General features: G+C 33.1%; 2 protein-coding genes across 2 annotated transcripts; one reads left to right on the forward strand and one right to left on the reverse strand.

Moving 5' to 3' along the window:
- Positions 1-4077: 4077 nt before the first annotated feature.
- On the forward strand, positions 4078-12255 carry LOC144564217 (putative polygalacturonase At1g80170). The gene is made up of 9 exons (XM_078313789.1): positions 4078-4363; positions 7614-7742; positions 8542-8712; positions 9613-9633; positions 9777-9984; positions 10443-10524; positions 10850-10958; positions 11349-11465; positions 11858-12255. Exons 1-9 carry the CDS (start codon positions 4109-4111, stop codon positions 12143-12145), a joined length of 1380 nt encoding a protein of 459 aa, XP_078169915.1. The 5' UTR covers positions 4078-4108; the 3' UTR covers positions 12146-12255.
- A 5499-nt stretch (positions 12256-17754) lies between these two features.
- Positions 17755-19257, reverse strand: LOC144564428 (putative pentatricopeptide repeat-containing protein At1g74400). The gene has a single exon (XM_078314026.1). The coding sequence runs from the start codon at positions 19231-19233 to the stop codon at positions 18223-18225; it is 1011 nt and encodes a 336-aa protein (XP_078170152.1). The 5' UTR covers positions 19234-19257; the 3' UTR covers positions 17755-18222.
- Positions 19258-20103: the final 846 nt, after the last annotated feature.

Genomic DNA, 20103 nt, shown 5'->3' on the forward strand with positions numbered 1-20103 from the left:
GGTATGAAAGGCGTTAGGTATTGGAACCCTCCTCATTTTTCATTTGTTTTTGTAAATAATTCTGAAAAAAAAAAGATAAAATAAAAAATTGTGTATGCATGGACATGCAAGAAAGGTTGTTGAATTATAAGAGTTGTTGTTGTTTCTTTTACTGTTATTTATTATTTACCTCTTTGTTCAATTTTTACGTTAAATTTTATAATGTCTCCGTTGCAACACACGGGCACGATACTAGTATGTATATATATATATTTTATTATTTTTGAAAATTAAAAAACCGATTTATGAGGAGCCAGATTAATAGTTTATTTTCCAAATAATAGTAAGGATTGAATTCATATTTCCATCACCCCCCACCCACATAAACAAAATTAATAGTTTAGTCTATTCTTTGTTATGTTTTTACACAAATGATTGAACTATTAATTTGGCCACCTCTTTCAAAGAATTTTCAAAATCCAGACTCCACTTTATTCTTCTTCTTTTTTTTTTTTTTCAAAAATCGATTCGGGAGGTGACTGGATCATTGATCCGGTCACTATTTGAACTGCATTCAAAATTCAGTCCAGGAGTGACTGGATTAATAATTTGATCACCTTTTGTTCTCAATGTGTTGTTAGTGATGTGCAAATATGACTAAAGGGTAGCTGAACTATTGATTCGGTCTACCATACCTTGGATTCAAATTATTGGTTCAGTATGTTTTCTAATAAATAGAATTTTAAATTTCTAATAAAAAAATTACAGAATAGACATACATATAACAACTCTCATACAATATTAATGTATAAGTAGATCTACGAATTGATACAGCAACACAACATTAAATAGTATTACAATAATTAAGATAAAAGTGTGATAAATAACTCGGTATATATATAGTCGTAATTCATATACAAATATAGTTGTATCAGTTTATACTTTATAGTACCACTCTTCAAACTAAAAGTTACAGTAAATATTGAGAGCAAAGTATATATAATATATTCTCACGTACTTTTTGTATACTTATTTTCTAACTAATCAAACTAGTTGCACCGGAATTTAGGTTCAAACCGAATAAAAATGATTTAGCCATACCCTGCCCCATAACATTAGGTTTAGGGGTGTCAACGAGCTAGGTTCTAACTCAGCTTGTTAATTTTGGACCGATTGAGCTACATCCGAGCGAGCTGGACCTAGGGCATTCGAGCTAAAATCTCAGCTTGAACTTGTGACAAACCAACCCGAGCTAGCTCGCGAGCTGACGAGATGGCTCGCTGGATCTGACTTGTTTTAAGAAGAAAATAAATTCTACGAACTTTTTGGATCGAGTTTAACCGAGTTAGACAGTATAAATTAAATGCACACAAATTCATACAAATTCACAAATTGATGCTAGCCAAGCTAGCTTGAACTCGTTAATTCTGGACTGAGCTATAGTGACGATCGAGCCACGAACTACGAGCTTTTTGGCCACCCCTAATTAGGTCTACATATGGTCGAAATTGAACTTAAGAATATTAAACTAAAATTAGCCATACCCTGCCCCCATAACATTGGGTCTAGATATGGTCCATAACATTGAGCTTAAGAAACATTGAATTATTTTTTTGCATTAAAGAAATATTAAATAAATAACGATCCCATTAATTTTGTCAGCTATTTCTTTTAAAAAAATTCTTGCAAGTTGCTAGAATTAAACTTGCATTACTCCGTAGAGAGGCGATGCCAATCACCAATTCACCATCCATATTAGGCATATGGTTCATACAACGTTTATTTGATTACTATAAAAAAATGCACAACTGTGTATTCAATTTTTCAAAAGTTGATAAAAAGTAGTCAAGGAAAATTTAGAGAGTGGGGACTTGGCTAATTATAACATAAAAAAAAAGACCATGCTTTGTTATTTATTTTATTGTAGCGTACTTAAAAAAGTTGTGTAGTAATATTAATTAATAAGTTGACGTACAATTTTGGTTTATAGTTAGAAAGAAGTAATTTTTAATCATTAAAGGTTGCATCCTCCTCAGTCCTCACACACGCACTGTTAATTTCGTTAATCATTTTCCATAAAAAATAGTTTATTCATTCTAGAAGTAATTGTCAATCATTTGATAGTTGACAAACCATATTTGAACAACTCATCATAAATTAAGATAACATAATCTAATTACATGTAGTAATAGATCGTTAAAACTAATGATGCAACCCAATAGATGGTTTTAATTATTAAGGTTGCGGGTGGGCCGGTGGGGGTAACAATTAATAAAAAGACACAATTTTCATTAAAAAAACAATAAAGGAATCATGAATGAGACATTTTTCACGAGGATAAAAAAGTGTTTTTTTGCGATGAACTATTCTTATTATTCAGTTTTTTTTTGTGACGGACTACCATCATAAATGCGTTTTTTTCTCGCAAAAAGTGTCTACTTTGTTGTAGTGGGACACAGTGATAAAAAAAAAAATCCAAAGAAGCTATGGGTACCTGATTGAACAACATGGAGATTATCTTTTCCAAGAAAAAAAAAATGAAAATAGTACAAAGTATGGGTAAAATTTGAGGTTGACTCCGGTGTTTTAGAATGTAAAACTCTTTTTATTTTTTTTCTTTCCGTTTATATTTTATAATTCAAAGTCCAAATAATTAAGCTGAACCATTCAACACGATCTCCATATTAAATACGTTTGGAGACCAAATTTTACATTTTTTAAATCTTTTTATTATTTTTCAGAATTTTTGAAAATTGCTGCTTTTTTATGATCTCCAAATTTTCTAAAATATTTATGGTTTTTACTTCATCCCGGGTCTACCTGTTTTTAAAGATCCTTTAGATGATTAGATCTATGGTAGTAGACACGAACCAAATAGAATTAGCATAGCGTTATTATAGCATGACTGGAATAAGATGATCATTTTTTTTTTCCTTTTTTTGTTACCTCCTTTTCTGCTTTCCCTTTTCTTAAAGAGATCAAAAATAGAAAAAAAAATTATAACAATTAATGCAGTGTGTACAAATGAAAAATTATTCTTAAATGCCCCTTCAATTCGAGATATATGCATCTCCCACCTGCTTCCCACCACCAGGCACATACCTTGATCTATTTTCAAAATCAGAGAAAGAGAGAGAAGAGAAAAAAAAATCAAAGCCTCCTGAGTGTTGGAACTTGGAAGGAGCAATCAATTCTCCCGATTTTTTTATTAATAAAAAAATAAAATAATAAAATATCGAAAAAGTTATAGATTTTGGGTTTTGTCAAAAAATAAGTAGAACGGGTTTAATAAATCTGTCCAGTGAGAGGGATTTAAGTATCAATTAATTTAATGACGATGCTAACCAAACTTAGCGGAAAGGGAAAAAAAAAGAAACCCAGACGGTACAAGCAGACCCATTCAGAGTAAAAAAAAGAAAAAAAAAATTCTAGACGGTATAATATAACCCGCCCGGAGTTAAAAAATAACTAAATATCACGACTGATGTCATTGATGCAATTACAAGCAAGTCATGAATAGGAAAATAAGAGAAATATCATTACCTCGCCGAAATTGGATTTTTGAAATCAGTTCCTGATCCTTTAATTTTTTCTGTTTTTTTTCCCTTTCTGCTGAAATTAGTTAGCATCGTCATTAAATTAATTGATACTTAGACCCGTCCTGCTGGACGGATTTATTAAACCCGTTTTACTTATTTTTCAACAAAACCCAAAATCTATACCTTTTTCGATATTTTATTATTTTATTTTCTATTAATAAAAAAATCGGATCAATTCTCTCTTATTTTCTTCAAAATTACTTTGTAGGTTTATAGAGATAGAAATCTAGATCTACATGACACAAAATTAAAAACAATATTTGGATAAAATTTGGATCCCTTGTACTTCAAGCTGGAAAGAGACCCACACTTCCACTACCGCCCCATTTCATGATACACATTCCCTCTTTAGTAATTTACCCTTTCAAGTCAAGCCACATTACCTCTGTCTCCTTCTTCCTCTATATAAATTCCAAGTCTGCTCATAAATTACAGAAAAAGGGATATACTTAAATACTGTTATACAGGGAGCAAAACTAGCAATTCAAAGCTACAAATTCATCTTATATATTATAAAGAGAGAGAGAGAGATGAAGACTTGGGCAATGTACTTAATGCTTCTATTGTTGGTGATTTCGAAGATCAGAGGCGAAAACTATGGCAGCAATGTGGAAGCATGGGAGGGTGGAGAAGGGATAGAAGAAATAGGAGAGAAATGGTGGATTGAGGAAGAAGAAGATGAAGAAATCGGCATTGAAATGTGGGGGGATGATGTGTCGGGAAAGGTTTCGGTCAATGTCGACTGCTTCGGCGCAGTCGGGGACGGCATAGCTGATGATACACAGGTCGGTACAGTAATAATTTAATTTTATTGGGCCCTTTTGCATATTACCAGTAACATTGGCTTCTATTTATAGTTTGTATGTGATAATTTTCTTCTTATTTTTAGACAATTAAATTTATATATAAGGCTTATATCCGGACTATTTAAGTCACTTTTCTTCATTTTTGCCTTTCTAATAATAAACAAAATGGCAAACAGTGAGCTATATATATAACTCAAAAAATATTATTCTACCATTATAGTATCATTAGTCTACATCCACGCATCTTAATTTTTGAAAAGTAGAAGGTCAAAAAGGAAACATTATATATGATGAGGAGGATTCAAATGCCTCCATTTTTTGTGCATTTATCATGCCTTCATTTTTAAAAACTCTAATAACTCAAAATTTAAATCTTAAAATTAAAAAAAAAAACCCGTTGGATATGAACTATATCATTTTATCTATGCACATGTAAAAAATTATGACATTTCAACTTTATTTTGATTGTTATTTTGAGCTTGTAAAAATGTATACAAATGTAGATAATTTCTAGATGTTGATTTTTCAACTTATTGATTCATATAAAAGCAAAATCAAAATGTGATAATTTTTTATAGACACAGAAAAAATAATATAGATTACATCTAACGATTTTATTTTAACGTTTAAATTATAAATTTTGAATTATTAAAATTTTTAAAAATAGAAACATGATGAAAGTAAAAAAAAAATTAAGGCATTTGAACCGTCCTCGTAAATGATTAGGGGGGCCTCGCTTATCATATAAGTGGTAACGCGTCGGCAATTGCTTTTTTTATCTTAGAAGCAAAAAAGAACAATCCACGTGATTTTCGCATAAAAAAAAGAATGGAAGAATGATAGCTCTTCCAACCGGAATTAGTAGATCTTATGTGGCATAACTCTTTTAGTAATCCATGTAATGCTTCTGTACGAACTAATGGAGTCTAGAGTCTTTCTGTCTTTACCCTCTACCGTACTACTAAGATTTTTAAACGAGGAGGGTTCAAATGCCTCCATGTTTTTGTGTCTCCATCTCTCTCTATCATTTTCAAAGTTCAAACAGTCGATCCGAACCGCTCAATTTAACCTCCATACTAAAATATGTTTGGAGACCAAATTTTATATTTTTAGGAATTTTTTTACTATTTTTTTAGATAGGTACAAAATCAGTAAATCTGAACCATCTAAAAACAATATTTTTGTACCTATCTAAAAAAATAGTAAAAAAATTTCTAAAAATATAAAATTTGGTCTCCAAGCATATTTTAGTATGGAGGTTAGGTTGAGCGGTTCGGATCGACTGTTTGAACTTTGAAAATGATGGAGAGAGACAGAGGCATGATGGAGGAACAAAAACATGAAGGCATTTGAACCCTCCTCTTTTTAAATAACATTAGATGCGGAGTCTCTTTTTGTTTCGGTTTCATTTATCTAATTAGTTTCATAATATATATATTTTTGTTGTGAATTTATTAACTAATATTAGAAGAACAGAATTTTAAAATTTAGAAAAGGATTATCAAATGATATAATTTAAAGATACTATGTAAACAAAAAGATATTTTACACAATAGAAGCGTACCAATTTTTCTCTAAATCGATCCATTAATATTAACTAGCTAGAAATATTTTGTATAGTAAAATAAGTAAAAAAAAAAAACTAAAAAAAATACACAATAACTTATCCCTTTTATGTTGTCTGTTTCATATCAAATAGCGGATAAAATGTTTATTTTGAGTCGAAGACCAACAAAAAGAACAAATGGAAAACTCTGTCTAACTATTTTTTTTGTCCAAATTGCTTGATTATTCTCAAATAAGCTATGTAAATATAAATTTTGTTACTATCTTTGACCTTCAAATTTTTTTTTTTACTATGTAATAACATAAATAAACATGTCTTAGTACACAATTTTGTAGATAGAAAAATGCAGAAGAATAAATGTTCCTGACAAGCAAACATATTTTTTAAGTATTTCAAAGGTGCAATATAGAAAAATCTTTTTTATGATCTCCATTATTTCTTTTGTGTAATGATCATTTACGAGATGGGGTTAAAAACAATTTTTTTTAATATCATATGATTTGAATATACACAAACAACATATATCATTTTAATGTTAAATTCATAATCCAACACAACACAATTACATATATTTTTTAGGATCCAATTAAAAAAAATGAAGGTAGTTGACAAAAACATATCTAATATTAGACTTTTTATTATTAAAAAATAAGACAAATATTCTGAAAAAAATATCAATCCTCGATGAAAAATGTTTTTATGTATATAATTCGTAGTTTTTTGAGAAAATGTAAACCTTTTTGCAAAATCTTTTTTTTTTCTTATTTATGAGCATCTATAATGGTAATTGTTTTATGATTGCTAATCTGATGTGTCAATTACTAACATAATTGCTGGGAGGTATTATAATTACTAAATTACTAAATTTGATTTATAAGAAAATATTTGTTTAATGACACTTGTCTAATTGATTTGCTCAAAATCTTTCTTTAGTGCTCTCTCTCCATTAAAAAAAAATATGAGCTGATGTGGATATAAAAAACAATTTAATTTAATTGCACTAATGTAGCAGATTAATTTCTAAAATTTTCATAATCACTGTTTAACAATTAATTTTAATTGCTGGATTGGTGATGCTCTAAAATTCTATTACTTCTGCTTAGTTCAGCTGGCTAAGGCATATTCTCTTATAGGAAAACTTAGGTTTGAATAGGATGCGTGTTGTGTGCTTACAGGCTTCGATAAAAAAAGAAAAGAAAAATAATTAATTAAATATCAGCTTTAACATGAAAAGCAATACAGACTAAGCCGCAGACGATTCCAACGGACGCTGCCAAAGCCCAATGACGAACAGAATTCGCATCCTCTTATCAACCGTTCAAATATGTTCTGTGCGAATCACAAAGCACAAATAATACTGGCCCCGCGCTATCCCCGAATAGGCACCGTACACGTCGGTCACGCAAAAGTTGAGATATCTCAGAGGATACGCACTAAAAAAACAATAGCTTCTTTAATTTATTTATTATTATTACTTTTTTTTTTTTTGAAAAAAATCCCGTAGGAGCATCTTTAATTCTCCAAGCAACTGTCGTATTCCCCACTATGATCAGACTAGCGAGAGACTGTACGGACATAAATTAGAAAGGAAACCATTCCAATTATGGTAGACCTCGACTCTTTTGGTTGTGGCCATGCATTTCTGAAGTTGAAATTTTGTAGGCTTTTTTGGATGCGTGGCAAAAAGCATGCTCTCTGGAAAATGCAGTATTTCTGGTACCAGAAGGGCGCCGGTACAAAGTCAATGCCACCAGGTTTAAGGGTCCATGCCAAGACAAGCTAACAATTGAGGTGAATCTAAATGTTCTATTTTAGTGTTTACATTTTCTTATCCTTTCCAAAATATTATCTGCAAGGAGGGTCCCAGTGCCACATGTTGCTGAAACCTCTTTTCAAAATTTAAGATCCATACATACCATGAACCTGAATACTTGATCTTGTTGTTCTTTATAAGTGATATGACACCTTATATTAGTTAAATTTTTGTAAAATCAAGAGACTAAAAAGATGAGTTCACTGAATGAGCTACTTAAATTGAGCAATATACTTTGATAAACTCTGTGTTATCTTTTCTTTTCTTTTACTTTTCTTCCTGTTTCCATTTTCCACTTTAGCGTGATCTTTCTATTTAGTTTTACTTTAATTTTTAATTTTTAATTTTTAGTCTCAACTTCTTTTTGAGACACCAATGATTTTGTATCCCAGGTTTTATTATAAAACCTGGACCTTCTACCTTCTTATATCAATATATCAAATGAGGACTTAGATCCTCATTTTATTCAAAAAAAAGATGAATTCACTAAAGATTATACATTATAGTTAACTTGATCCTTTTATTCATGGACTCTTGACCTTTTGCACAATGATTTAAGAAAAATCATAAAATTTTACATGGATACAGAAGCATGAGATCAATGTTTCAGATTTGTCGTTTGAATTAGTAAATTTGAAATATTAATGCAAAACAGAGGTGCCAACTTGTGCCATCAAAAGTCTGGGCACCAGAACCCTCACCTAAATTTTGAAAAATTATACATGACCACAAGATTTGTGTTGAAAATGACAAAATGAAAACATTTTTGTTAAATAGATACAAGGAACAATAATAGCACCCGAAGAGCCGGCACTGTGGGACCCAAAGAGCCCAAGGAACTGGCTCACTTTCAACAAGCTGACAGGTGTCAGGTTTCAAGGCGGTGGTGTAATTGATGGTTCAGGGAGTAAATGGTGGGCTGCCTCTTGCAAGATCAACAAAGCGAATGTAAACTTACAACCCCCCCCCCCCCCCCCCCCCCCTCTTTTCCTCTGTACTTTGTGCTATAACCTTTTGCTTTTGGATTTGACAAAGTAAAAAAAAAAAGTTTCTCAAAGAAGAGAGAAATATTACCACAGAAACAGTGAAATATCAGTCTGCTAACAATGCTGGTGCTTGTGCTATTAGCAAGATTGCAATCTTTTTCTAGTTCTCCTATCAGAATTATTAGCATGAAACAGTAAAATGTGTGATAATTGGTCTCCCTTCTATCTGAATTATATATGTATTTTCTTTTACTCAAGTTGAGAACCTGAATTGAAGTTAATGAGCGCATATCTGGCAGACTTGCAGTTGGTGTGGTTGGTCAAGGTTAGGTTAGGTTATGATTTTAAAAAAAAAAAAAAAAAAAAAAAAACAATTTTTGATTATTCTAATTGAAAAAGTTTATCCAGATATCAGTGTTTCTGGTTCCATTACACCTTAGATATGTGATCAGCTATTCCTTGGCAGTCATTTTAGTCGTGCAACTAGAAAATAAACAAGACTAATATCCAAAAGAAAAAAAAAAAAGGGAAAATAAATTGGATCAGGGATTAGCCATAACCTGTCAAAGCATGATTGTGTATCAGGAGCTAAGCAACTGATAATTTCTCTATCCCCAGAGTTAAAAAAATACCTAGTAGGATTATCTCTTTAATTAAACAAAGGGAGAAGCGAAGAGTATTAGGGTTCCTTGCTTTCGTTGAGATTAATATTTTGAACACAAATGAACCAACAGTCCACTAAGTTTCCTTTTCATGCATTTCCCTTCAGTAAGCTTCTGCAAAAAACCACACATTGTTTTCTTTTTATACACATGTTTTGATAATGAAGTCTGACTCTGCATATTTATTTCTGTTCTTGCAGCCATGCAAAGGAGCTCCCACGGTAACTCTTTCACCCTTATAACACTTATTAAATCCAAAAATTGTCATCTCACCTATTTGTATTATTCCTGTGCCAAGTATTACAATACTTGGTCAAAAAACAAAGAAATATCATAATTAAAACAAGGGGAAAAAATGATGCAGGCTCTGACGATTGATCAATGCTCGGGAGTAAGAGTAAAGAAGCTGAATTTTCAATACTCGCAACAAATTCATTTTCAAATCTCTAGATCGGATTCAGTAAAAATTTTGGGTGTAAAAGTGACAGCTCCCGAAGATAGCCCCAATACAGATGGCATTCACATAACTGAATCTACCAATGTTGTAATCCAGAATGTACATATTGGAACAGGTAAAATGAAAAATACATAATTCATTACCAGTTTGTTCTGCAGCTTCTGATTAATTTTTATACAAAACTTTATAGCAATTAAAATTGAAGATTTTAATATTTTATTGGAATGATATATTTCTCTAAAGGAATAATTTAGACATTTGATAACAAGTTTGTACAAGGTAGTGATCGAGCAACTCAGATTGAGTTAAAATGAAAATAACCAGTAGCCACTTGTCAGATTTACTTAACTGTAATGTGGGATTTGTTGCAAGTATCCAATATCTTTAATTTTCTTCAAAAAACCAATTTTTGTAATCACACAATATCATTTTTCATGTTGCATTTTGAGATTTAAGGCAGAGATCAAAGCTTGATCAAAAGATCAGTTGGAATTACACAAATTGCGGTTTGTAACTGAACACCTTAATTTTGATTTGATTATTTAAGAAATGAAAATAATATTGGACATACAGGGGATGATTGTATCTCCATCGTGAATGCGAGCTCCAATATCAAGATGAAAAATGTAAAATGTGGGCCTGGTCATGGAATCAGGTTTACAGTAATCTCCTCTTTTAGTTTTTATTTTTGCCCATGGTAACTCTGAACCTAAAACTGTTAAGAAGAAAATGTTTTATCAAGATGCCCAGTTCTTTTGACAAAAAGGACTTAAAATTGATGCCATAATCATAATTAGTAGTACCTAGATATGATACCTGGGCATTTTGGTACCATTCTGGTGACATCTGGTACTTGTAGTTGATGCACATGCTCAAACTTGCAATGGTTGGGCAATAGACTACTACAGTCCATATCATACTTGTACTATCTGCTTATTAACATAATATGTCAATTCTTGTATTCTTGATTTTTTTATTAGCATAGGGAGCCTAGGGAAGGATAATTCAATAGCTGTGGTAACTGCTATTGTCTTGGACACTGCAATAATCACGGGTACTACTAATGGTCTGCGAATAAAGACTTGGCAGGTACTCAAGTTTAAAATCAAGTCCTTAATGATAGAAGTTCAAATCGTGTGGTGTTCAGAAGATGTGAATAATCTAAATGAAAGCCCTTCTAATTTTGGCTTCTTGACTTTATACTAAATTAATTCGAAAGTGTAAAATTTTCGCATGTAGACACATTACTCGTAAGGTAGATGGGTTTCAACAGTTCGGATTCGTCGTATGAAACCAATCCGATAGGTTTTAGAGTTGAGTTCACAAAGGGGCTTGGTGAACTTAAGAGCACCCTAGTTCTACTCGAATTTGAAATGTAAAATATACCTATTTTTTAGAAGGGCAAACATGGAAACGTTCAAAATAATTGTTTGAGTTAAGTGGTAATAATTGATATATTGGTTTCTTTTTCCTTGATAGGGAGGTTCCGGATATTGTAAAGGTGTGCTATTTCAAAATGTGAAGATGATTGATGTCAAGAACCCAATAATAATCGACCAGTTTTATTGCGACTCAAAAACTCCTTGCAAGAATCAGGTATAGTGGTCCTCGCTATAATCTGAACATAATAAGTATGGGAAAAGTTAAAGATAAAACCTACATTAGATTGACAAATGAGAAAAAAAAAACTACACAATTTTCAGTTTACTTAATACTTCCAGAAAAAGTATACTATGTTAAAAACTTGTTACGGTGTAATGCAGAAAAAAAAATAAAAAAACTACCATGTTGGGAAAGGAAGGTACACTTTGACCAAAAAAGGTATTATAGGGAAAGGTTGGCTACAGTAATTCTTTTAGTGCAATTCTCAGCAGAATAAAATAACCATTGAAAGACCTAACTTTCTTGAATTTTCGAAGACCAAATATGACACATCCAATTCACAGTAAATTGCTCTTCTGAATTTCTGAACTGAAAAAAAAAAACAGACATCAGCAGTGAAGATAAGCGGGGTGATTTTCAAGAACATTAGTGGAACATCAAAAACACCAGAAGCAATGAAATTTGCTTGTAGTGACACAGTTCCGTGTAGTGGCATTGTACTAAACAACATCAACTTAGAAAGAGAAGATGGGATTGCCGAGACATATTGTAACTGTGCAATGGGTATTGACTATGGGGTTGTGAAGCCTCCAGCAGACTGCCTTAAAAGTTCAGCATGTGGCGGTGGAGATAAGGTTGACGAAAATGAAAAGATTCTACATACTGAGTTGTAATTGTTTTTTTTTGTCTTTTTTTTCTATGACCTAGATGTACTGTATAGAAATTGGTATACAAAGGTTTGATTGATGAGTTTGCCCTAATATAAATGCAAAATGTTGTTCTGGTATGAGTTGTTTTTACTTTCTCATTGGCTGCTTGAAATAATACGGTAGTTCATATAAAGATTTCTTATTCCCTGGAAAGCCCTTAGGCATTGCATTGCGGATAGAACCAGGGAAATCACGTAGCTATTGGAGATCAAGTAGCTGACTGCTTCACCAAAGAACTTAGCTCAATAGATCTAGTTAGGTTATGTGATAAGATGGGCTTGATGGATATCTTTTGCCCATCTTCAGGAGAGTTGTTGAGATTTATTATATGTTTACGCATTTATAGAAACTATAGGGACCTTTTGGTAAGAAAAGATTATAAAGAATTGTAGAGACTCGTATGTAAGATGTAACGCTTATATAGGCACAAAGAGAGCAAGGAATAAAATTACAATTCATTTTGAACCATTTTTCTATTGTTATTCTTTGTCTATTTACATTTCTAGAAATATAAAGTACATGTCTGTGTGTTTAATGTATTTATCTAAGTAATTTTTCTAAAGATTCTTAATTTTTTTGTTCTTTTACATGGTGTAATTAGGGCACAATGAATATGGGAGCAAGTAGCCTAGTGCCAAGAGTTGGCTTTAGCAATGGCACCTGCAACTGTGATCAACTAAGAGAAGAGAGATGATGCAGCAAACGACCTATGTCTCTCATTTCTCACATAGTAAAAGCCTAATAATTAATACTACTTATTGTATTCGCCATGGCAAGACATTAGAAGATAAGACTTGCTGGCATCCTCCCTCAGGACGTCTCATCTCTACCACTGCAGTTGGGTCCTACCCTACTGGTACATGTCCTGATGATCTTCTCATGATAGAGTGATTTCTCCTGGAGCACTGCTTGGTGATCACCTTCTGTTATTTTCTGTATGCTTTTGGGTTCAATTTTATTTTGTAAAATTTGGAGGATGTTCTGGTAATTTGTGCTGTTGTGATCTATACTATAAAATTTTGCTGTTGTTAACCACTTGGTGCCACTAAGAGTTCTTATGTGGCCATATGCAAAGTTTGATATAACGATAAGCTTAGTACAGGAAAGAGATTATCATTTCCATAACAGCATTAGGCTGATAACTGACTGACAAATCAGATCCTTTTGATGGAAGGAGGGAAACAGCATATGCAGCCATTTTTGGATAATTTTGGAGCGTTGGATGGATCTTATGTGGCGCCCTGTTGGCTAGAGTGCCATTTATGTGGTGCCCTGTTACCTAATCTGCTGTGTAAATCTTTCAGGTCAGTCCTCATTATTAAAAAGTTCTTTCTAATCTGGATCAAATAGAAAAAATATCAAGCATATATTTCACTAGAAGTATAGCCACAAAGACTGGCTGTATTATGTTTCTAAGAAAAACACGTGCCCGGTTTTGGAATATTTCCATAAATAAGAAACGTCTTTTCTCCAATTGCAATCTCTGGCTGTTCTTATTAAGAAATGGCAAATTTTCTCCAAGGTAAATATGTTAAATTGTTCATTTTTTCCGTATAACTAACAACATCTGAAATTTTTTTATATTAGGTGCTGTAAACTGGAATTGTAATGATTCATGCGGTTTGAGGAACTACTGGCATCGGGTTCAAGTGGTACCAGCACTCAGTGGAGAAGGTTGAGAACCACCAGTATATTGCAAAGGAGCTTTTTAATACATTTTTCTAGAATGAAATCTGCTTTTTTTTTTTTCTTGTGGAAAAACAATGAACATGTTTTTCCTCATCCAACCGTTGATTTTTTTTTAGATTTGTGCATGAAAAAATTTGAACGGTTGGATGAGAAAAGCGGTAGATTCTGACTCTATTTATCTTATTTGTTTGGCACATTTTTTATTCTTTTTTCAGAAAACAAAACAGTCTTCAAAATTATATGGTCATCCCTCAAATGATTTGAACAGCTTAAATAGTTTTGTTTTGACATATTTTGTATGGATGAACACAGCATTCAAAAAACGAAAAATATATTGCAATTTAAAACTTTTTTCCAAACGTATAAAATTAAGATACCAAAGAAATTAAAATCATCCTATCAAAAATGGAAACAATATTTGGCAACAAAAAATCATCTCAAACAACATAAATTTTGAGTCATCTTTGAAACAACTCTAATTCTCTATTACATTTATTATCCTCTAGCAAATCTCTTAATTACCACTCATCACATGCCTCGCTCACCACACATTACCAGATACTTGATCACAAACCCAAAACAAATAACAGATCACAAACATCACCTTTTAAATTATACATCTCCAAACACCTAATTACAACCCCAAAACAAATAACAGATCACAAACATCACCTTTTAAATTATACATCCCCAAAGACCTAATTACAACCCCAAAACAAATAACAGATCACAAACATCACCTTTTAAATTATAATTGCCTCCAAACACCTAATACCTGTGCTCCATATGTGTTAAAGTCACCCGGATGCGTGCTGAAACTAATAACCTATAACTGCTACCAATTGTCACTATAGCTCAGCAGCAACAAATGAACTTCCTTGCACATCTCTCCTCTGATGAAAATTAACAACCGCCAATACCCAATCATGCCATACATGGAATCACATCATAGATTCTTTTGTGCTTTTTTACTTTTGTAACATGCTTATAACAAACAGAGATGTCCAATATGACACCCACACAGATATGTGGTGACATATATACACACTTTATGATTGTATCCAATGGACATGATTACCGTGTGGACATAACTTAAGCATGATATATGTTAGACCCCGGCACGATACAGTATCAAATTACAAGAGAAACCTAATGTAAAAACTCAAACCATACTATTCACTAGAAGACATGTTCATCTGAATACTACCAAACTATACCAGTCTTGTAATTCACTAGAAGACATGTTCACCCTGCCTCACCTCCTCCAATCGACTCTAAAACCTGGCCACCTTCCAACCCCAACCTCCCAAAAACCCTAATTCCAACACCCCTCATAAATTTTGCTCACCGCCCTTTTAAAATCACACAAAACTCGAGCTCAACTTGTCTCACATTCTATGTGATTCTGAAAAGGCAGCGAGGAAAATTTAGGAGGGGAGCCAGAATTAGGGTTCTTTGGAGAGGTTGGAGCCGATGGAGGAGGCAATGTGAAATTTATAGTGGTTTGGCGTTATTATAATTTTTTCAATAAATGGTATGTTTTAAAAGAAATAATGAAAATGTTTGTAATTCAATGTATCCTATCATCCGCAGTTGATTCGCTACGCAATCTAAAATTGTAGAATTGTGATAAAAATTATTTATTCATTGAACATGATTTATATAGTACCTTTGGTGGAGGTCCCATCTGGTGGAGGCTTTACTCAATCAATTAGCACTAGCAATGCTGTAAAAAATGGTCTTGGCAACCAATTAGCTGGATTCGGGGATCACACAGTTACGTATACAATTTGCAAAGGGTTTCTTGCAGTTTTTGAATGTCTAATCCACCCCAGGACCTATAATATGCCTTTTTTATTATTAATTGGCCGTATAATATGCAGAACCATAAAAAAAAAAATAGAACTATGAACAATGATACTATATTTTGAAATCCAGATCAGGCACCAAAAACCATTAGCCCGCCGTTTTCTGATTAAAAAGGCTACATAATTTGCACGATCATTAATATTTACATTTTGATATATGAAAGAATGCCTAGTGCTTTGAGCTTTAATTTACATCACATACTTTTATTCTAGATTACAGAAACAATTAATTTTCTGAATTTGTTATTTTTATTTTTTTACATATATTAGTAAGAACGTTAAATTGTTTGTAAAAATTTGTTTAAGCGGCCTCATAACAATAAATAACTCAGTAATATCCTGATTCCTGTCTGACTGTAGAATTTCCTAACTTCAAAACTAAATAATGTTCCTGGTGGTGAATGATACAATGCAATACAGATTGATCAATGACAGCTGGAGCTGGGTTGAAGCTAGCCCAACAGGATGAAACGAATAATTATTGGAATACTCATCCTCATGTCATACCATTATGATAACAAATATTGTAGAGGTAAAAGTTTGGACCCAAAAATAAAATTATCGATTTGTTGTTCATCATTTCTTAGACTGTATATCAAATCTCATGTAATTAAAAAGTCGTTTGCTTTGATGATCAAAAGCCAATAGAACAAGACTGTCTAAATTATTACATTGCTCGATGGATACTAATTAATTTTCAAATTGCATCAAGTTTAGTATAAAACCTATTTAAGCGACATATAAAGTATCAATAAATTCATTTTCTATATTTCGCGCATTGATAATTTTTATGGACAACACTCGTAGTATTCAAGTTTCACATATGGATGACATGTCTACCTCAATAAAGTTGGATGATATGAAGATTGATGGAATTTGTACAGATCTTAGCACATTGGACCTGGGTACTTGGATTTATACATATGCTGATAATGTTTCTTCCAAAGAAAATTTCATTATCACACAAATCCCTGTTTTTCTTCCTTGCCTGTGCATTATGATTAATTGAGATTTATATCAGAGCCCTTAACTGCTTTGGTGGTATGATACCAATTTGATTATGTACCAGTCTACCATTTATATTTTTAACTATTTATCAAATGACAAGTTTGTAAAAACCGGGCTTCACAATTGAGGATGAGGACTCCAATATTGATATGACAAAAATAATATGCCAGCTTGTTAATGGGATCAGGTGCATCATATAAATTATTATTTTTATGCACCTATACCTCTTTACCTATGACTCCAATACAAAATTTCAACAAGAAATTGTTAAATAGATTGTAAAAGGTACCAAGAAGCAGTGCCACAACTTTAAATGCTAGTAGCTGGAAACGAGTCCTGAGACAGTACCATTTTGGTTTTGCTTGGCACTTGTATTTATGGCACCAGACGAATTCTGACTAGTCTATGATGTACGACGCATTTCTGCATATAGTTTAACATATGAATTCCTGAAATTTGGAAAAAAAAATTATGAGCATTGATGCCTTAGAAACTAAGAAAGAAAAATTCCATAACTTACTAACTGTAGTTATCAGCATCGCTTGAAAATAAAGTAATTGGCAGGTACTAGGTTTACAAATAAGTCCCTTGCAATTAAAATTTCCTAGCTATTTAAACACAAAAGAATTTTTATAGGGATGTTCTTGAAGATATAATAATCCCATATTTATGGTGGGTGGGTGGGGGGGATTGGTACCCATCATGTTCATTTTTCCTTAACAGGGAGGCTCATATATGTCAGAGAAGTGTGATTGAAAATGACCAGTTTTAATTTTGACTGATAAATTATACGATACTGGGTAGATGGGATGGCAAACTCTGTGTTTGTGTGTGTGTGTGTGGGGGGGGGGGGGGGGGGGGGATTGTGACAGAATTGCAATTAAACTGTTTTTTCTGTTCGATTTTACAGCTGATATGTTGTACAAAAAATAAAAACAAGCTCAACTGACAATGTTTTAATTGATTTGCAATAGAATGTGAAATACTATTCTATGTGAGTGACTCCATTTATAGTATTTTCTATACCATTGCCATGTTAAAAGGCTAGGCTATATCTTACATTGACAAAAAGAATAAATTATATAAAGAATGGTTGCCTTGCATTGTCATTCATTCCCCACAATCCAAATCAAAATTGCTGAATGTAAACATCTCAGAGTCACCTAACAATGACTTGGAATTCTCTGTTATACCCTTGATAATCTCTTTCAACTCGTTATGGTTGCATTTTTCCCCATCACTTACCACAAATTCACGCATTCTACTCCCAATCTCAATCAAGCTACATCCGGGCTGTCTTCTTCGCATAACTCTAGCCCTAACACTGACCTTTTCTTCCCAAAGGCCTAATTTTGCATAAGCGTTTGAAATTGCCACATCATCTCCTGTATAGCCTGGATCCAGCTCAGCTAGGTTGGCTCGGGCCTGGCTGGCTAGAGTAATATTTCCATTAATGCTGCATGCACCCAATAATGTTCACCATATCATGGCATTTGGTTTCATAGGCATGTCAGTTATCAGGTCATATGCCTCCTCTAGGAGCCCCATACGACATAGCATATCTACCATGCAGCCAAAATGGGTAATTTTGGGCTTAATCCCGTAATTTTTTTCCATACTCTCTAAGTATCGCCATGCCTCATTAACTAGCCCTGCATGGTTACACGCCATTAAAGCTCCTAAAAAGGTAACATGGTTAGGAGCAAACTCCTTCTGCATCATATAAAAAATGTTCAGAGCCTCCACGGCAGGTCCATGCAATGCATAGCCCATGACCATGCATGTCCATGTGGTGACATCTCTCTTCTTCGCCATGTCAAAGATACACCGAGCTGCTTTTACATTCCCGCATTTGACATACATGTTGATAAGTGCATTTTGTAAAATCAAATCCTCTAAAATACTTTCTTTACTCCAGTTACGGCATATGTATGTATAAATCCAGGAACCCAAATCCAACGCTCCTAGATCTGTGCAAGCTGAGATTGCAACGGTAATTGCAACTCGGTCAGGCTCCACATTGTTCAATTGCATGTGCCTGAACAGCTCTAAGGCTCTTCTCGGGTACCCATGCCGTTCATATGCAGATATCAAAGAGGTCCAGCAAACAGCTGTTCTATTGGGCAATTCATCGAACACCTTATGTGCATCGGTCAATGAGTGAGCCTCAGAATACATAGTCACCAGAGCTGTTGCAAGGTAAGGGTTAGCGTTGTGACCGAGTTTTAGAACGAGCGAATGGGCTTGGACCCCACATGTCAGTGAAGGTTGATTTGTGCTTGCCTTGATGAGGTTGCAAAGGGTAGAAGGGTCGTTGTAACCCGAAGAGAAATTTTCTCTGCTTCTAGTCTTTGCTCTGTTATTTTTTATACTTGTGTTGTTTTTGGTGGAAGTCGAAAAGAGATCAAACTGGAAATTATAAACTGAAGTTAGTGTACGATCAATGGAGATTGGGTGCTTTGGTGGAAATTGGAGAATTCTCGACATGTTCTTTGTTTTATCACAATTTACTGGTCACCTTTTACTCGGCACTCGTTCGACTAGGCACAATCGAACGTATGATGCTTTGACCTTTTCGAGTTCTTGTTAAAATTTCACCCAAGGTACCTCAGACGCAATATATATAAACGAACGGTTCAGATTAATTCCAGCCAGGTCAAACTTTTTTATTTTATTATTAAGCATATTAAGCACGCTGAATGTTCTATTCATCAATAGCTACGATTAAAAATTAAATTTAAAATTTAATATCATCTCTCCAATCAAATAATATATTTTTTTATTATTAAATATATATTTTTTATGTGTAAAAAATCTAAATTTAATTAAAAACACAATACATGTACTTCCTGCCATACGCCTTAGAACATTACGCAAACAACCTTTAATTTAGGCCTATCTCTGGGAGCTCTTTCGTTTAAGTGTCTCTAGCCTGATCGTTGCCCCTATTCGCGACTCCGCCACCCTTCACTGTCTCTCTTAGACTATCAGTCTGATCTTCAATTTCAAAAGGTCCCACCAATCTTCGGTTACAACTTCGAGGTGCATTTCTTCGATGCTCAGATTCTTCGTCGCAAGATTTTCTTATCAATCTCTTTTCTATTGACTTCAATGTTAAATAAAATTCAATTTGTAGTCATTTTTTCTAAACAATTTTGCCTTTTGTTTGTTTTTAAGGTCAAAAGTAAATGATACAATCTAAATCCTAGAGTAAAGACTGACTTGCTCAATGTTCCTCCCAGTAACTCAAAGATTTAGCACGGGACCATCGTAGGTGAGGTGCTTTTCTCTATCATCACATTAAACAATTTGTGACAGTAAAAATATTAAACAAATCATATAAATTAAAAAAAATAG

Source organism: Carex rostrata, chromosome 13 (genome assembly GCF_964058835.1).
Source record: "Carex rostrata chromosome 13, lpCarRost1.2, whole genome shotgun sequence".
Lineage (NCBI taxonomy): Eukaryota > Viridiplantae > Streptophyta > Magnoliopsida > Poales > Cyperaceae > Carex > Carex rostrata.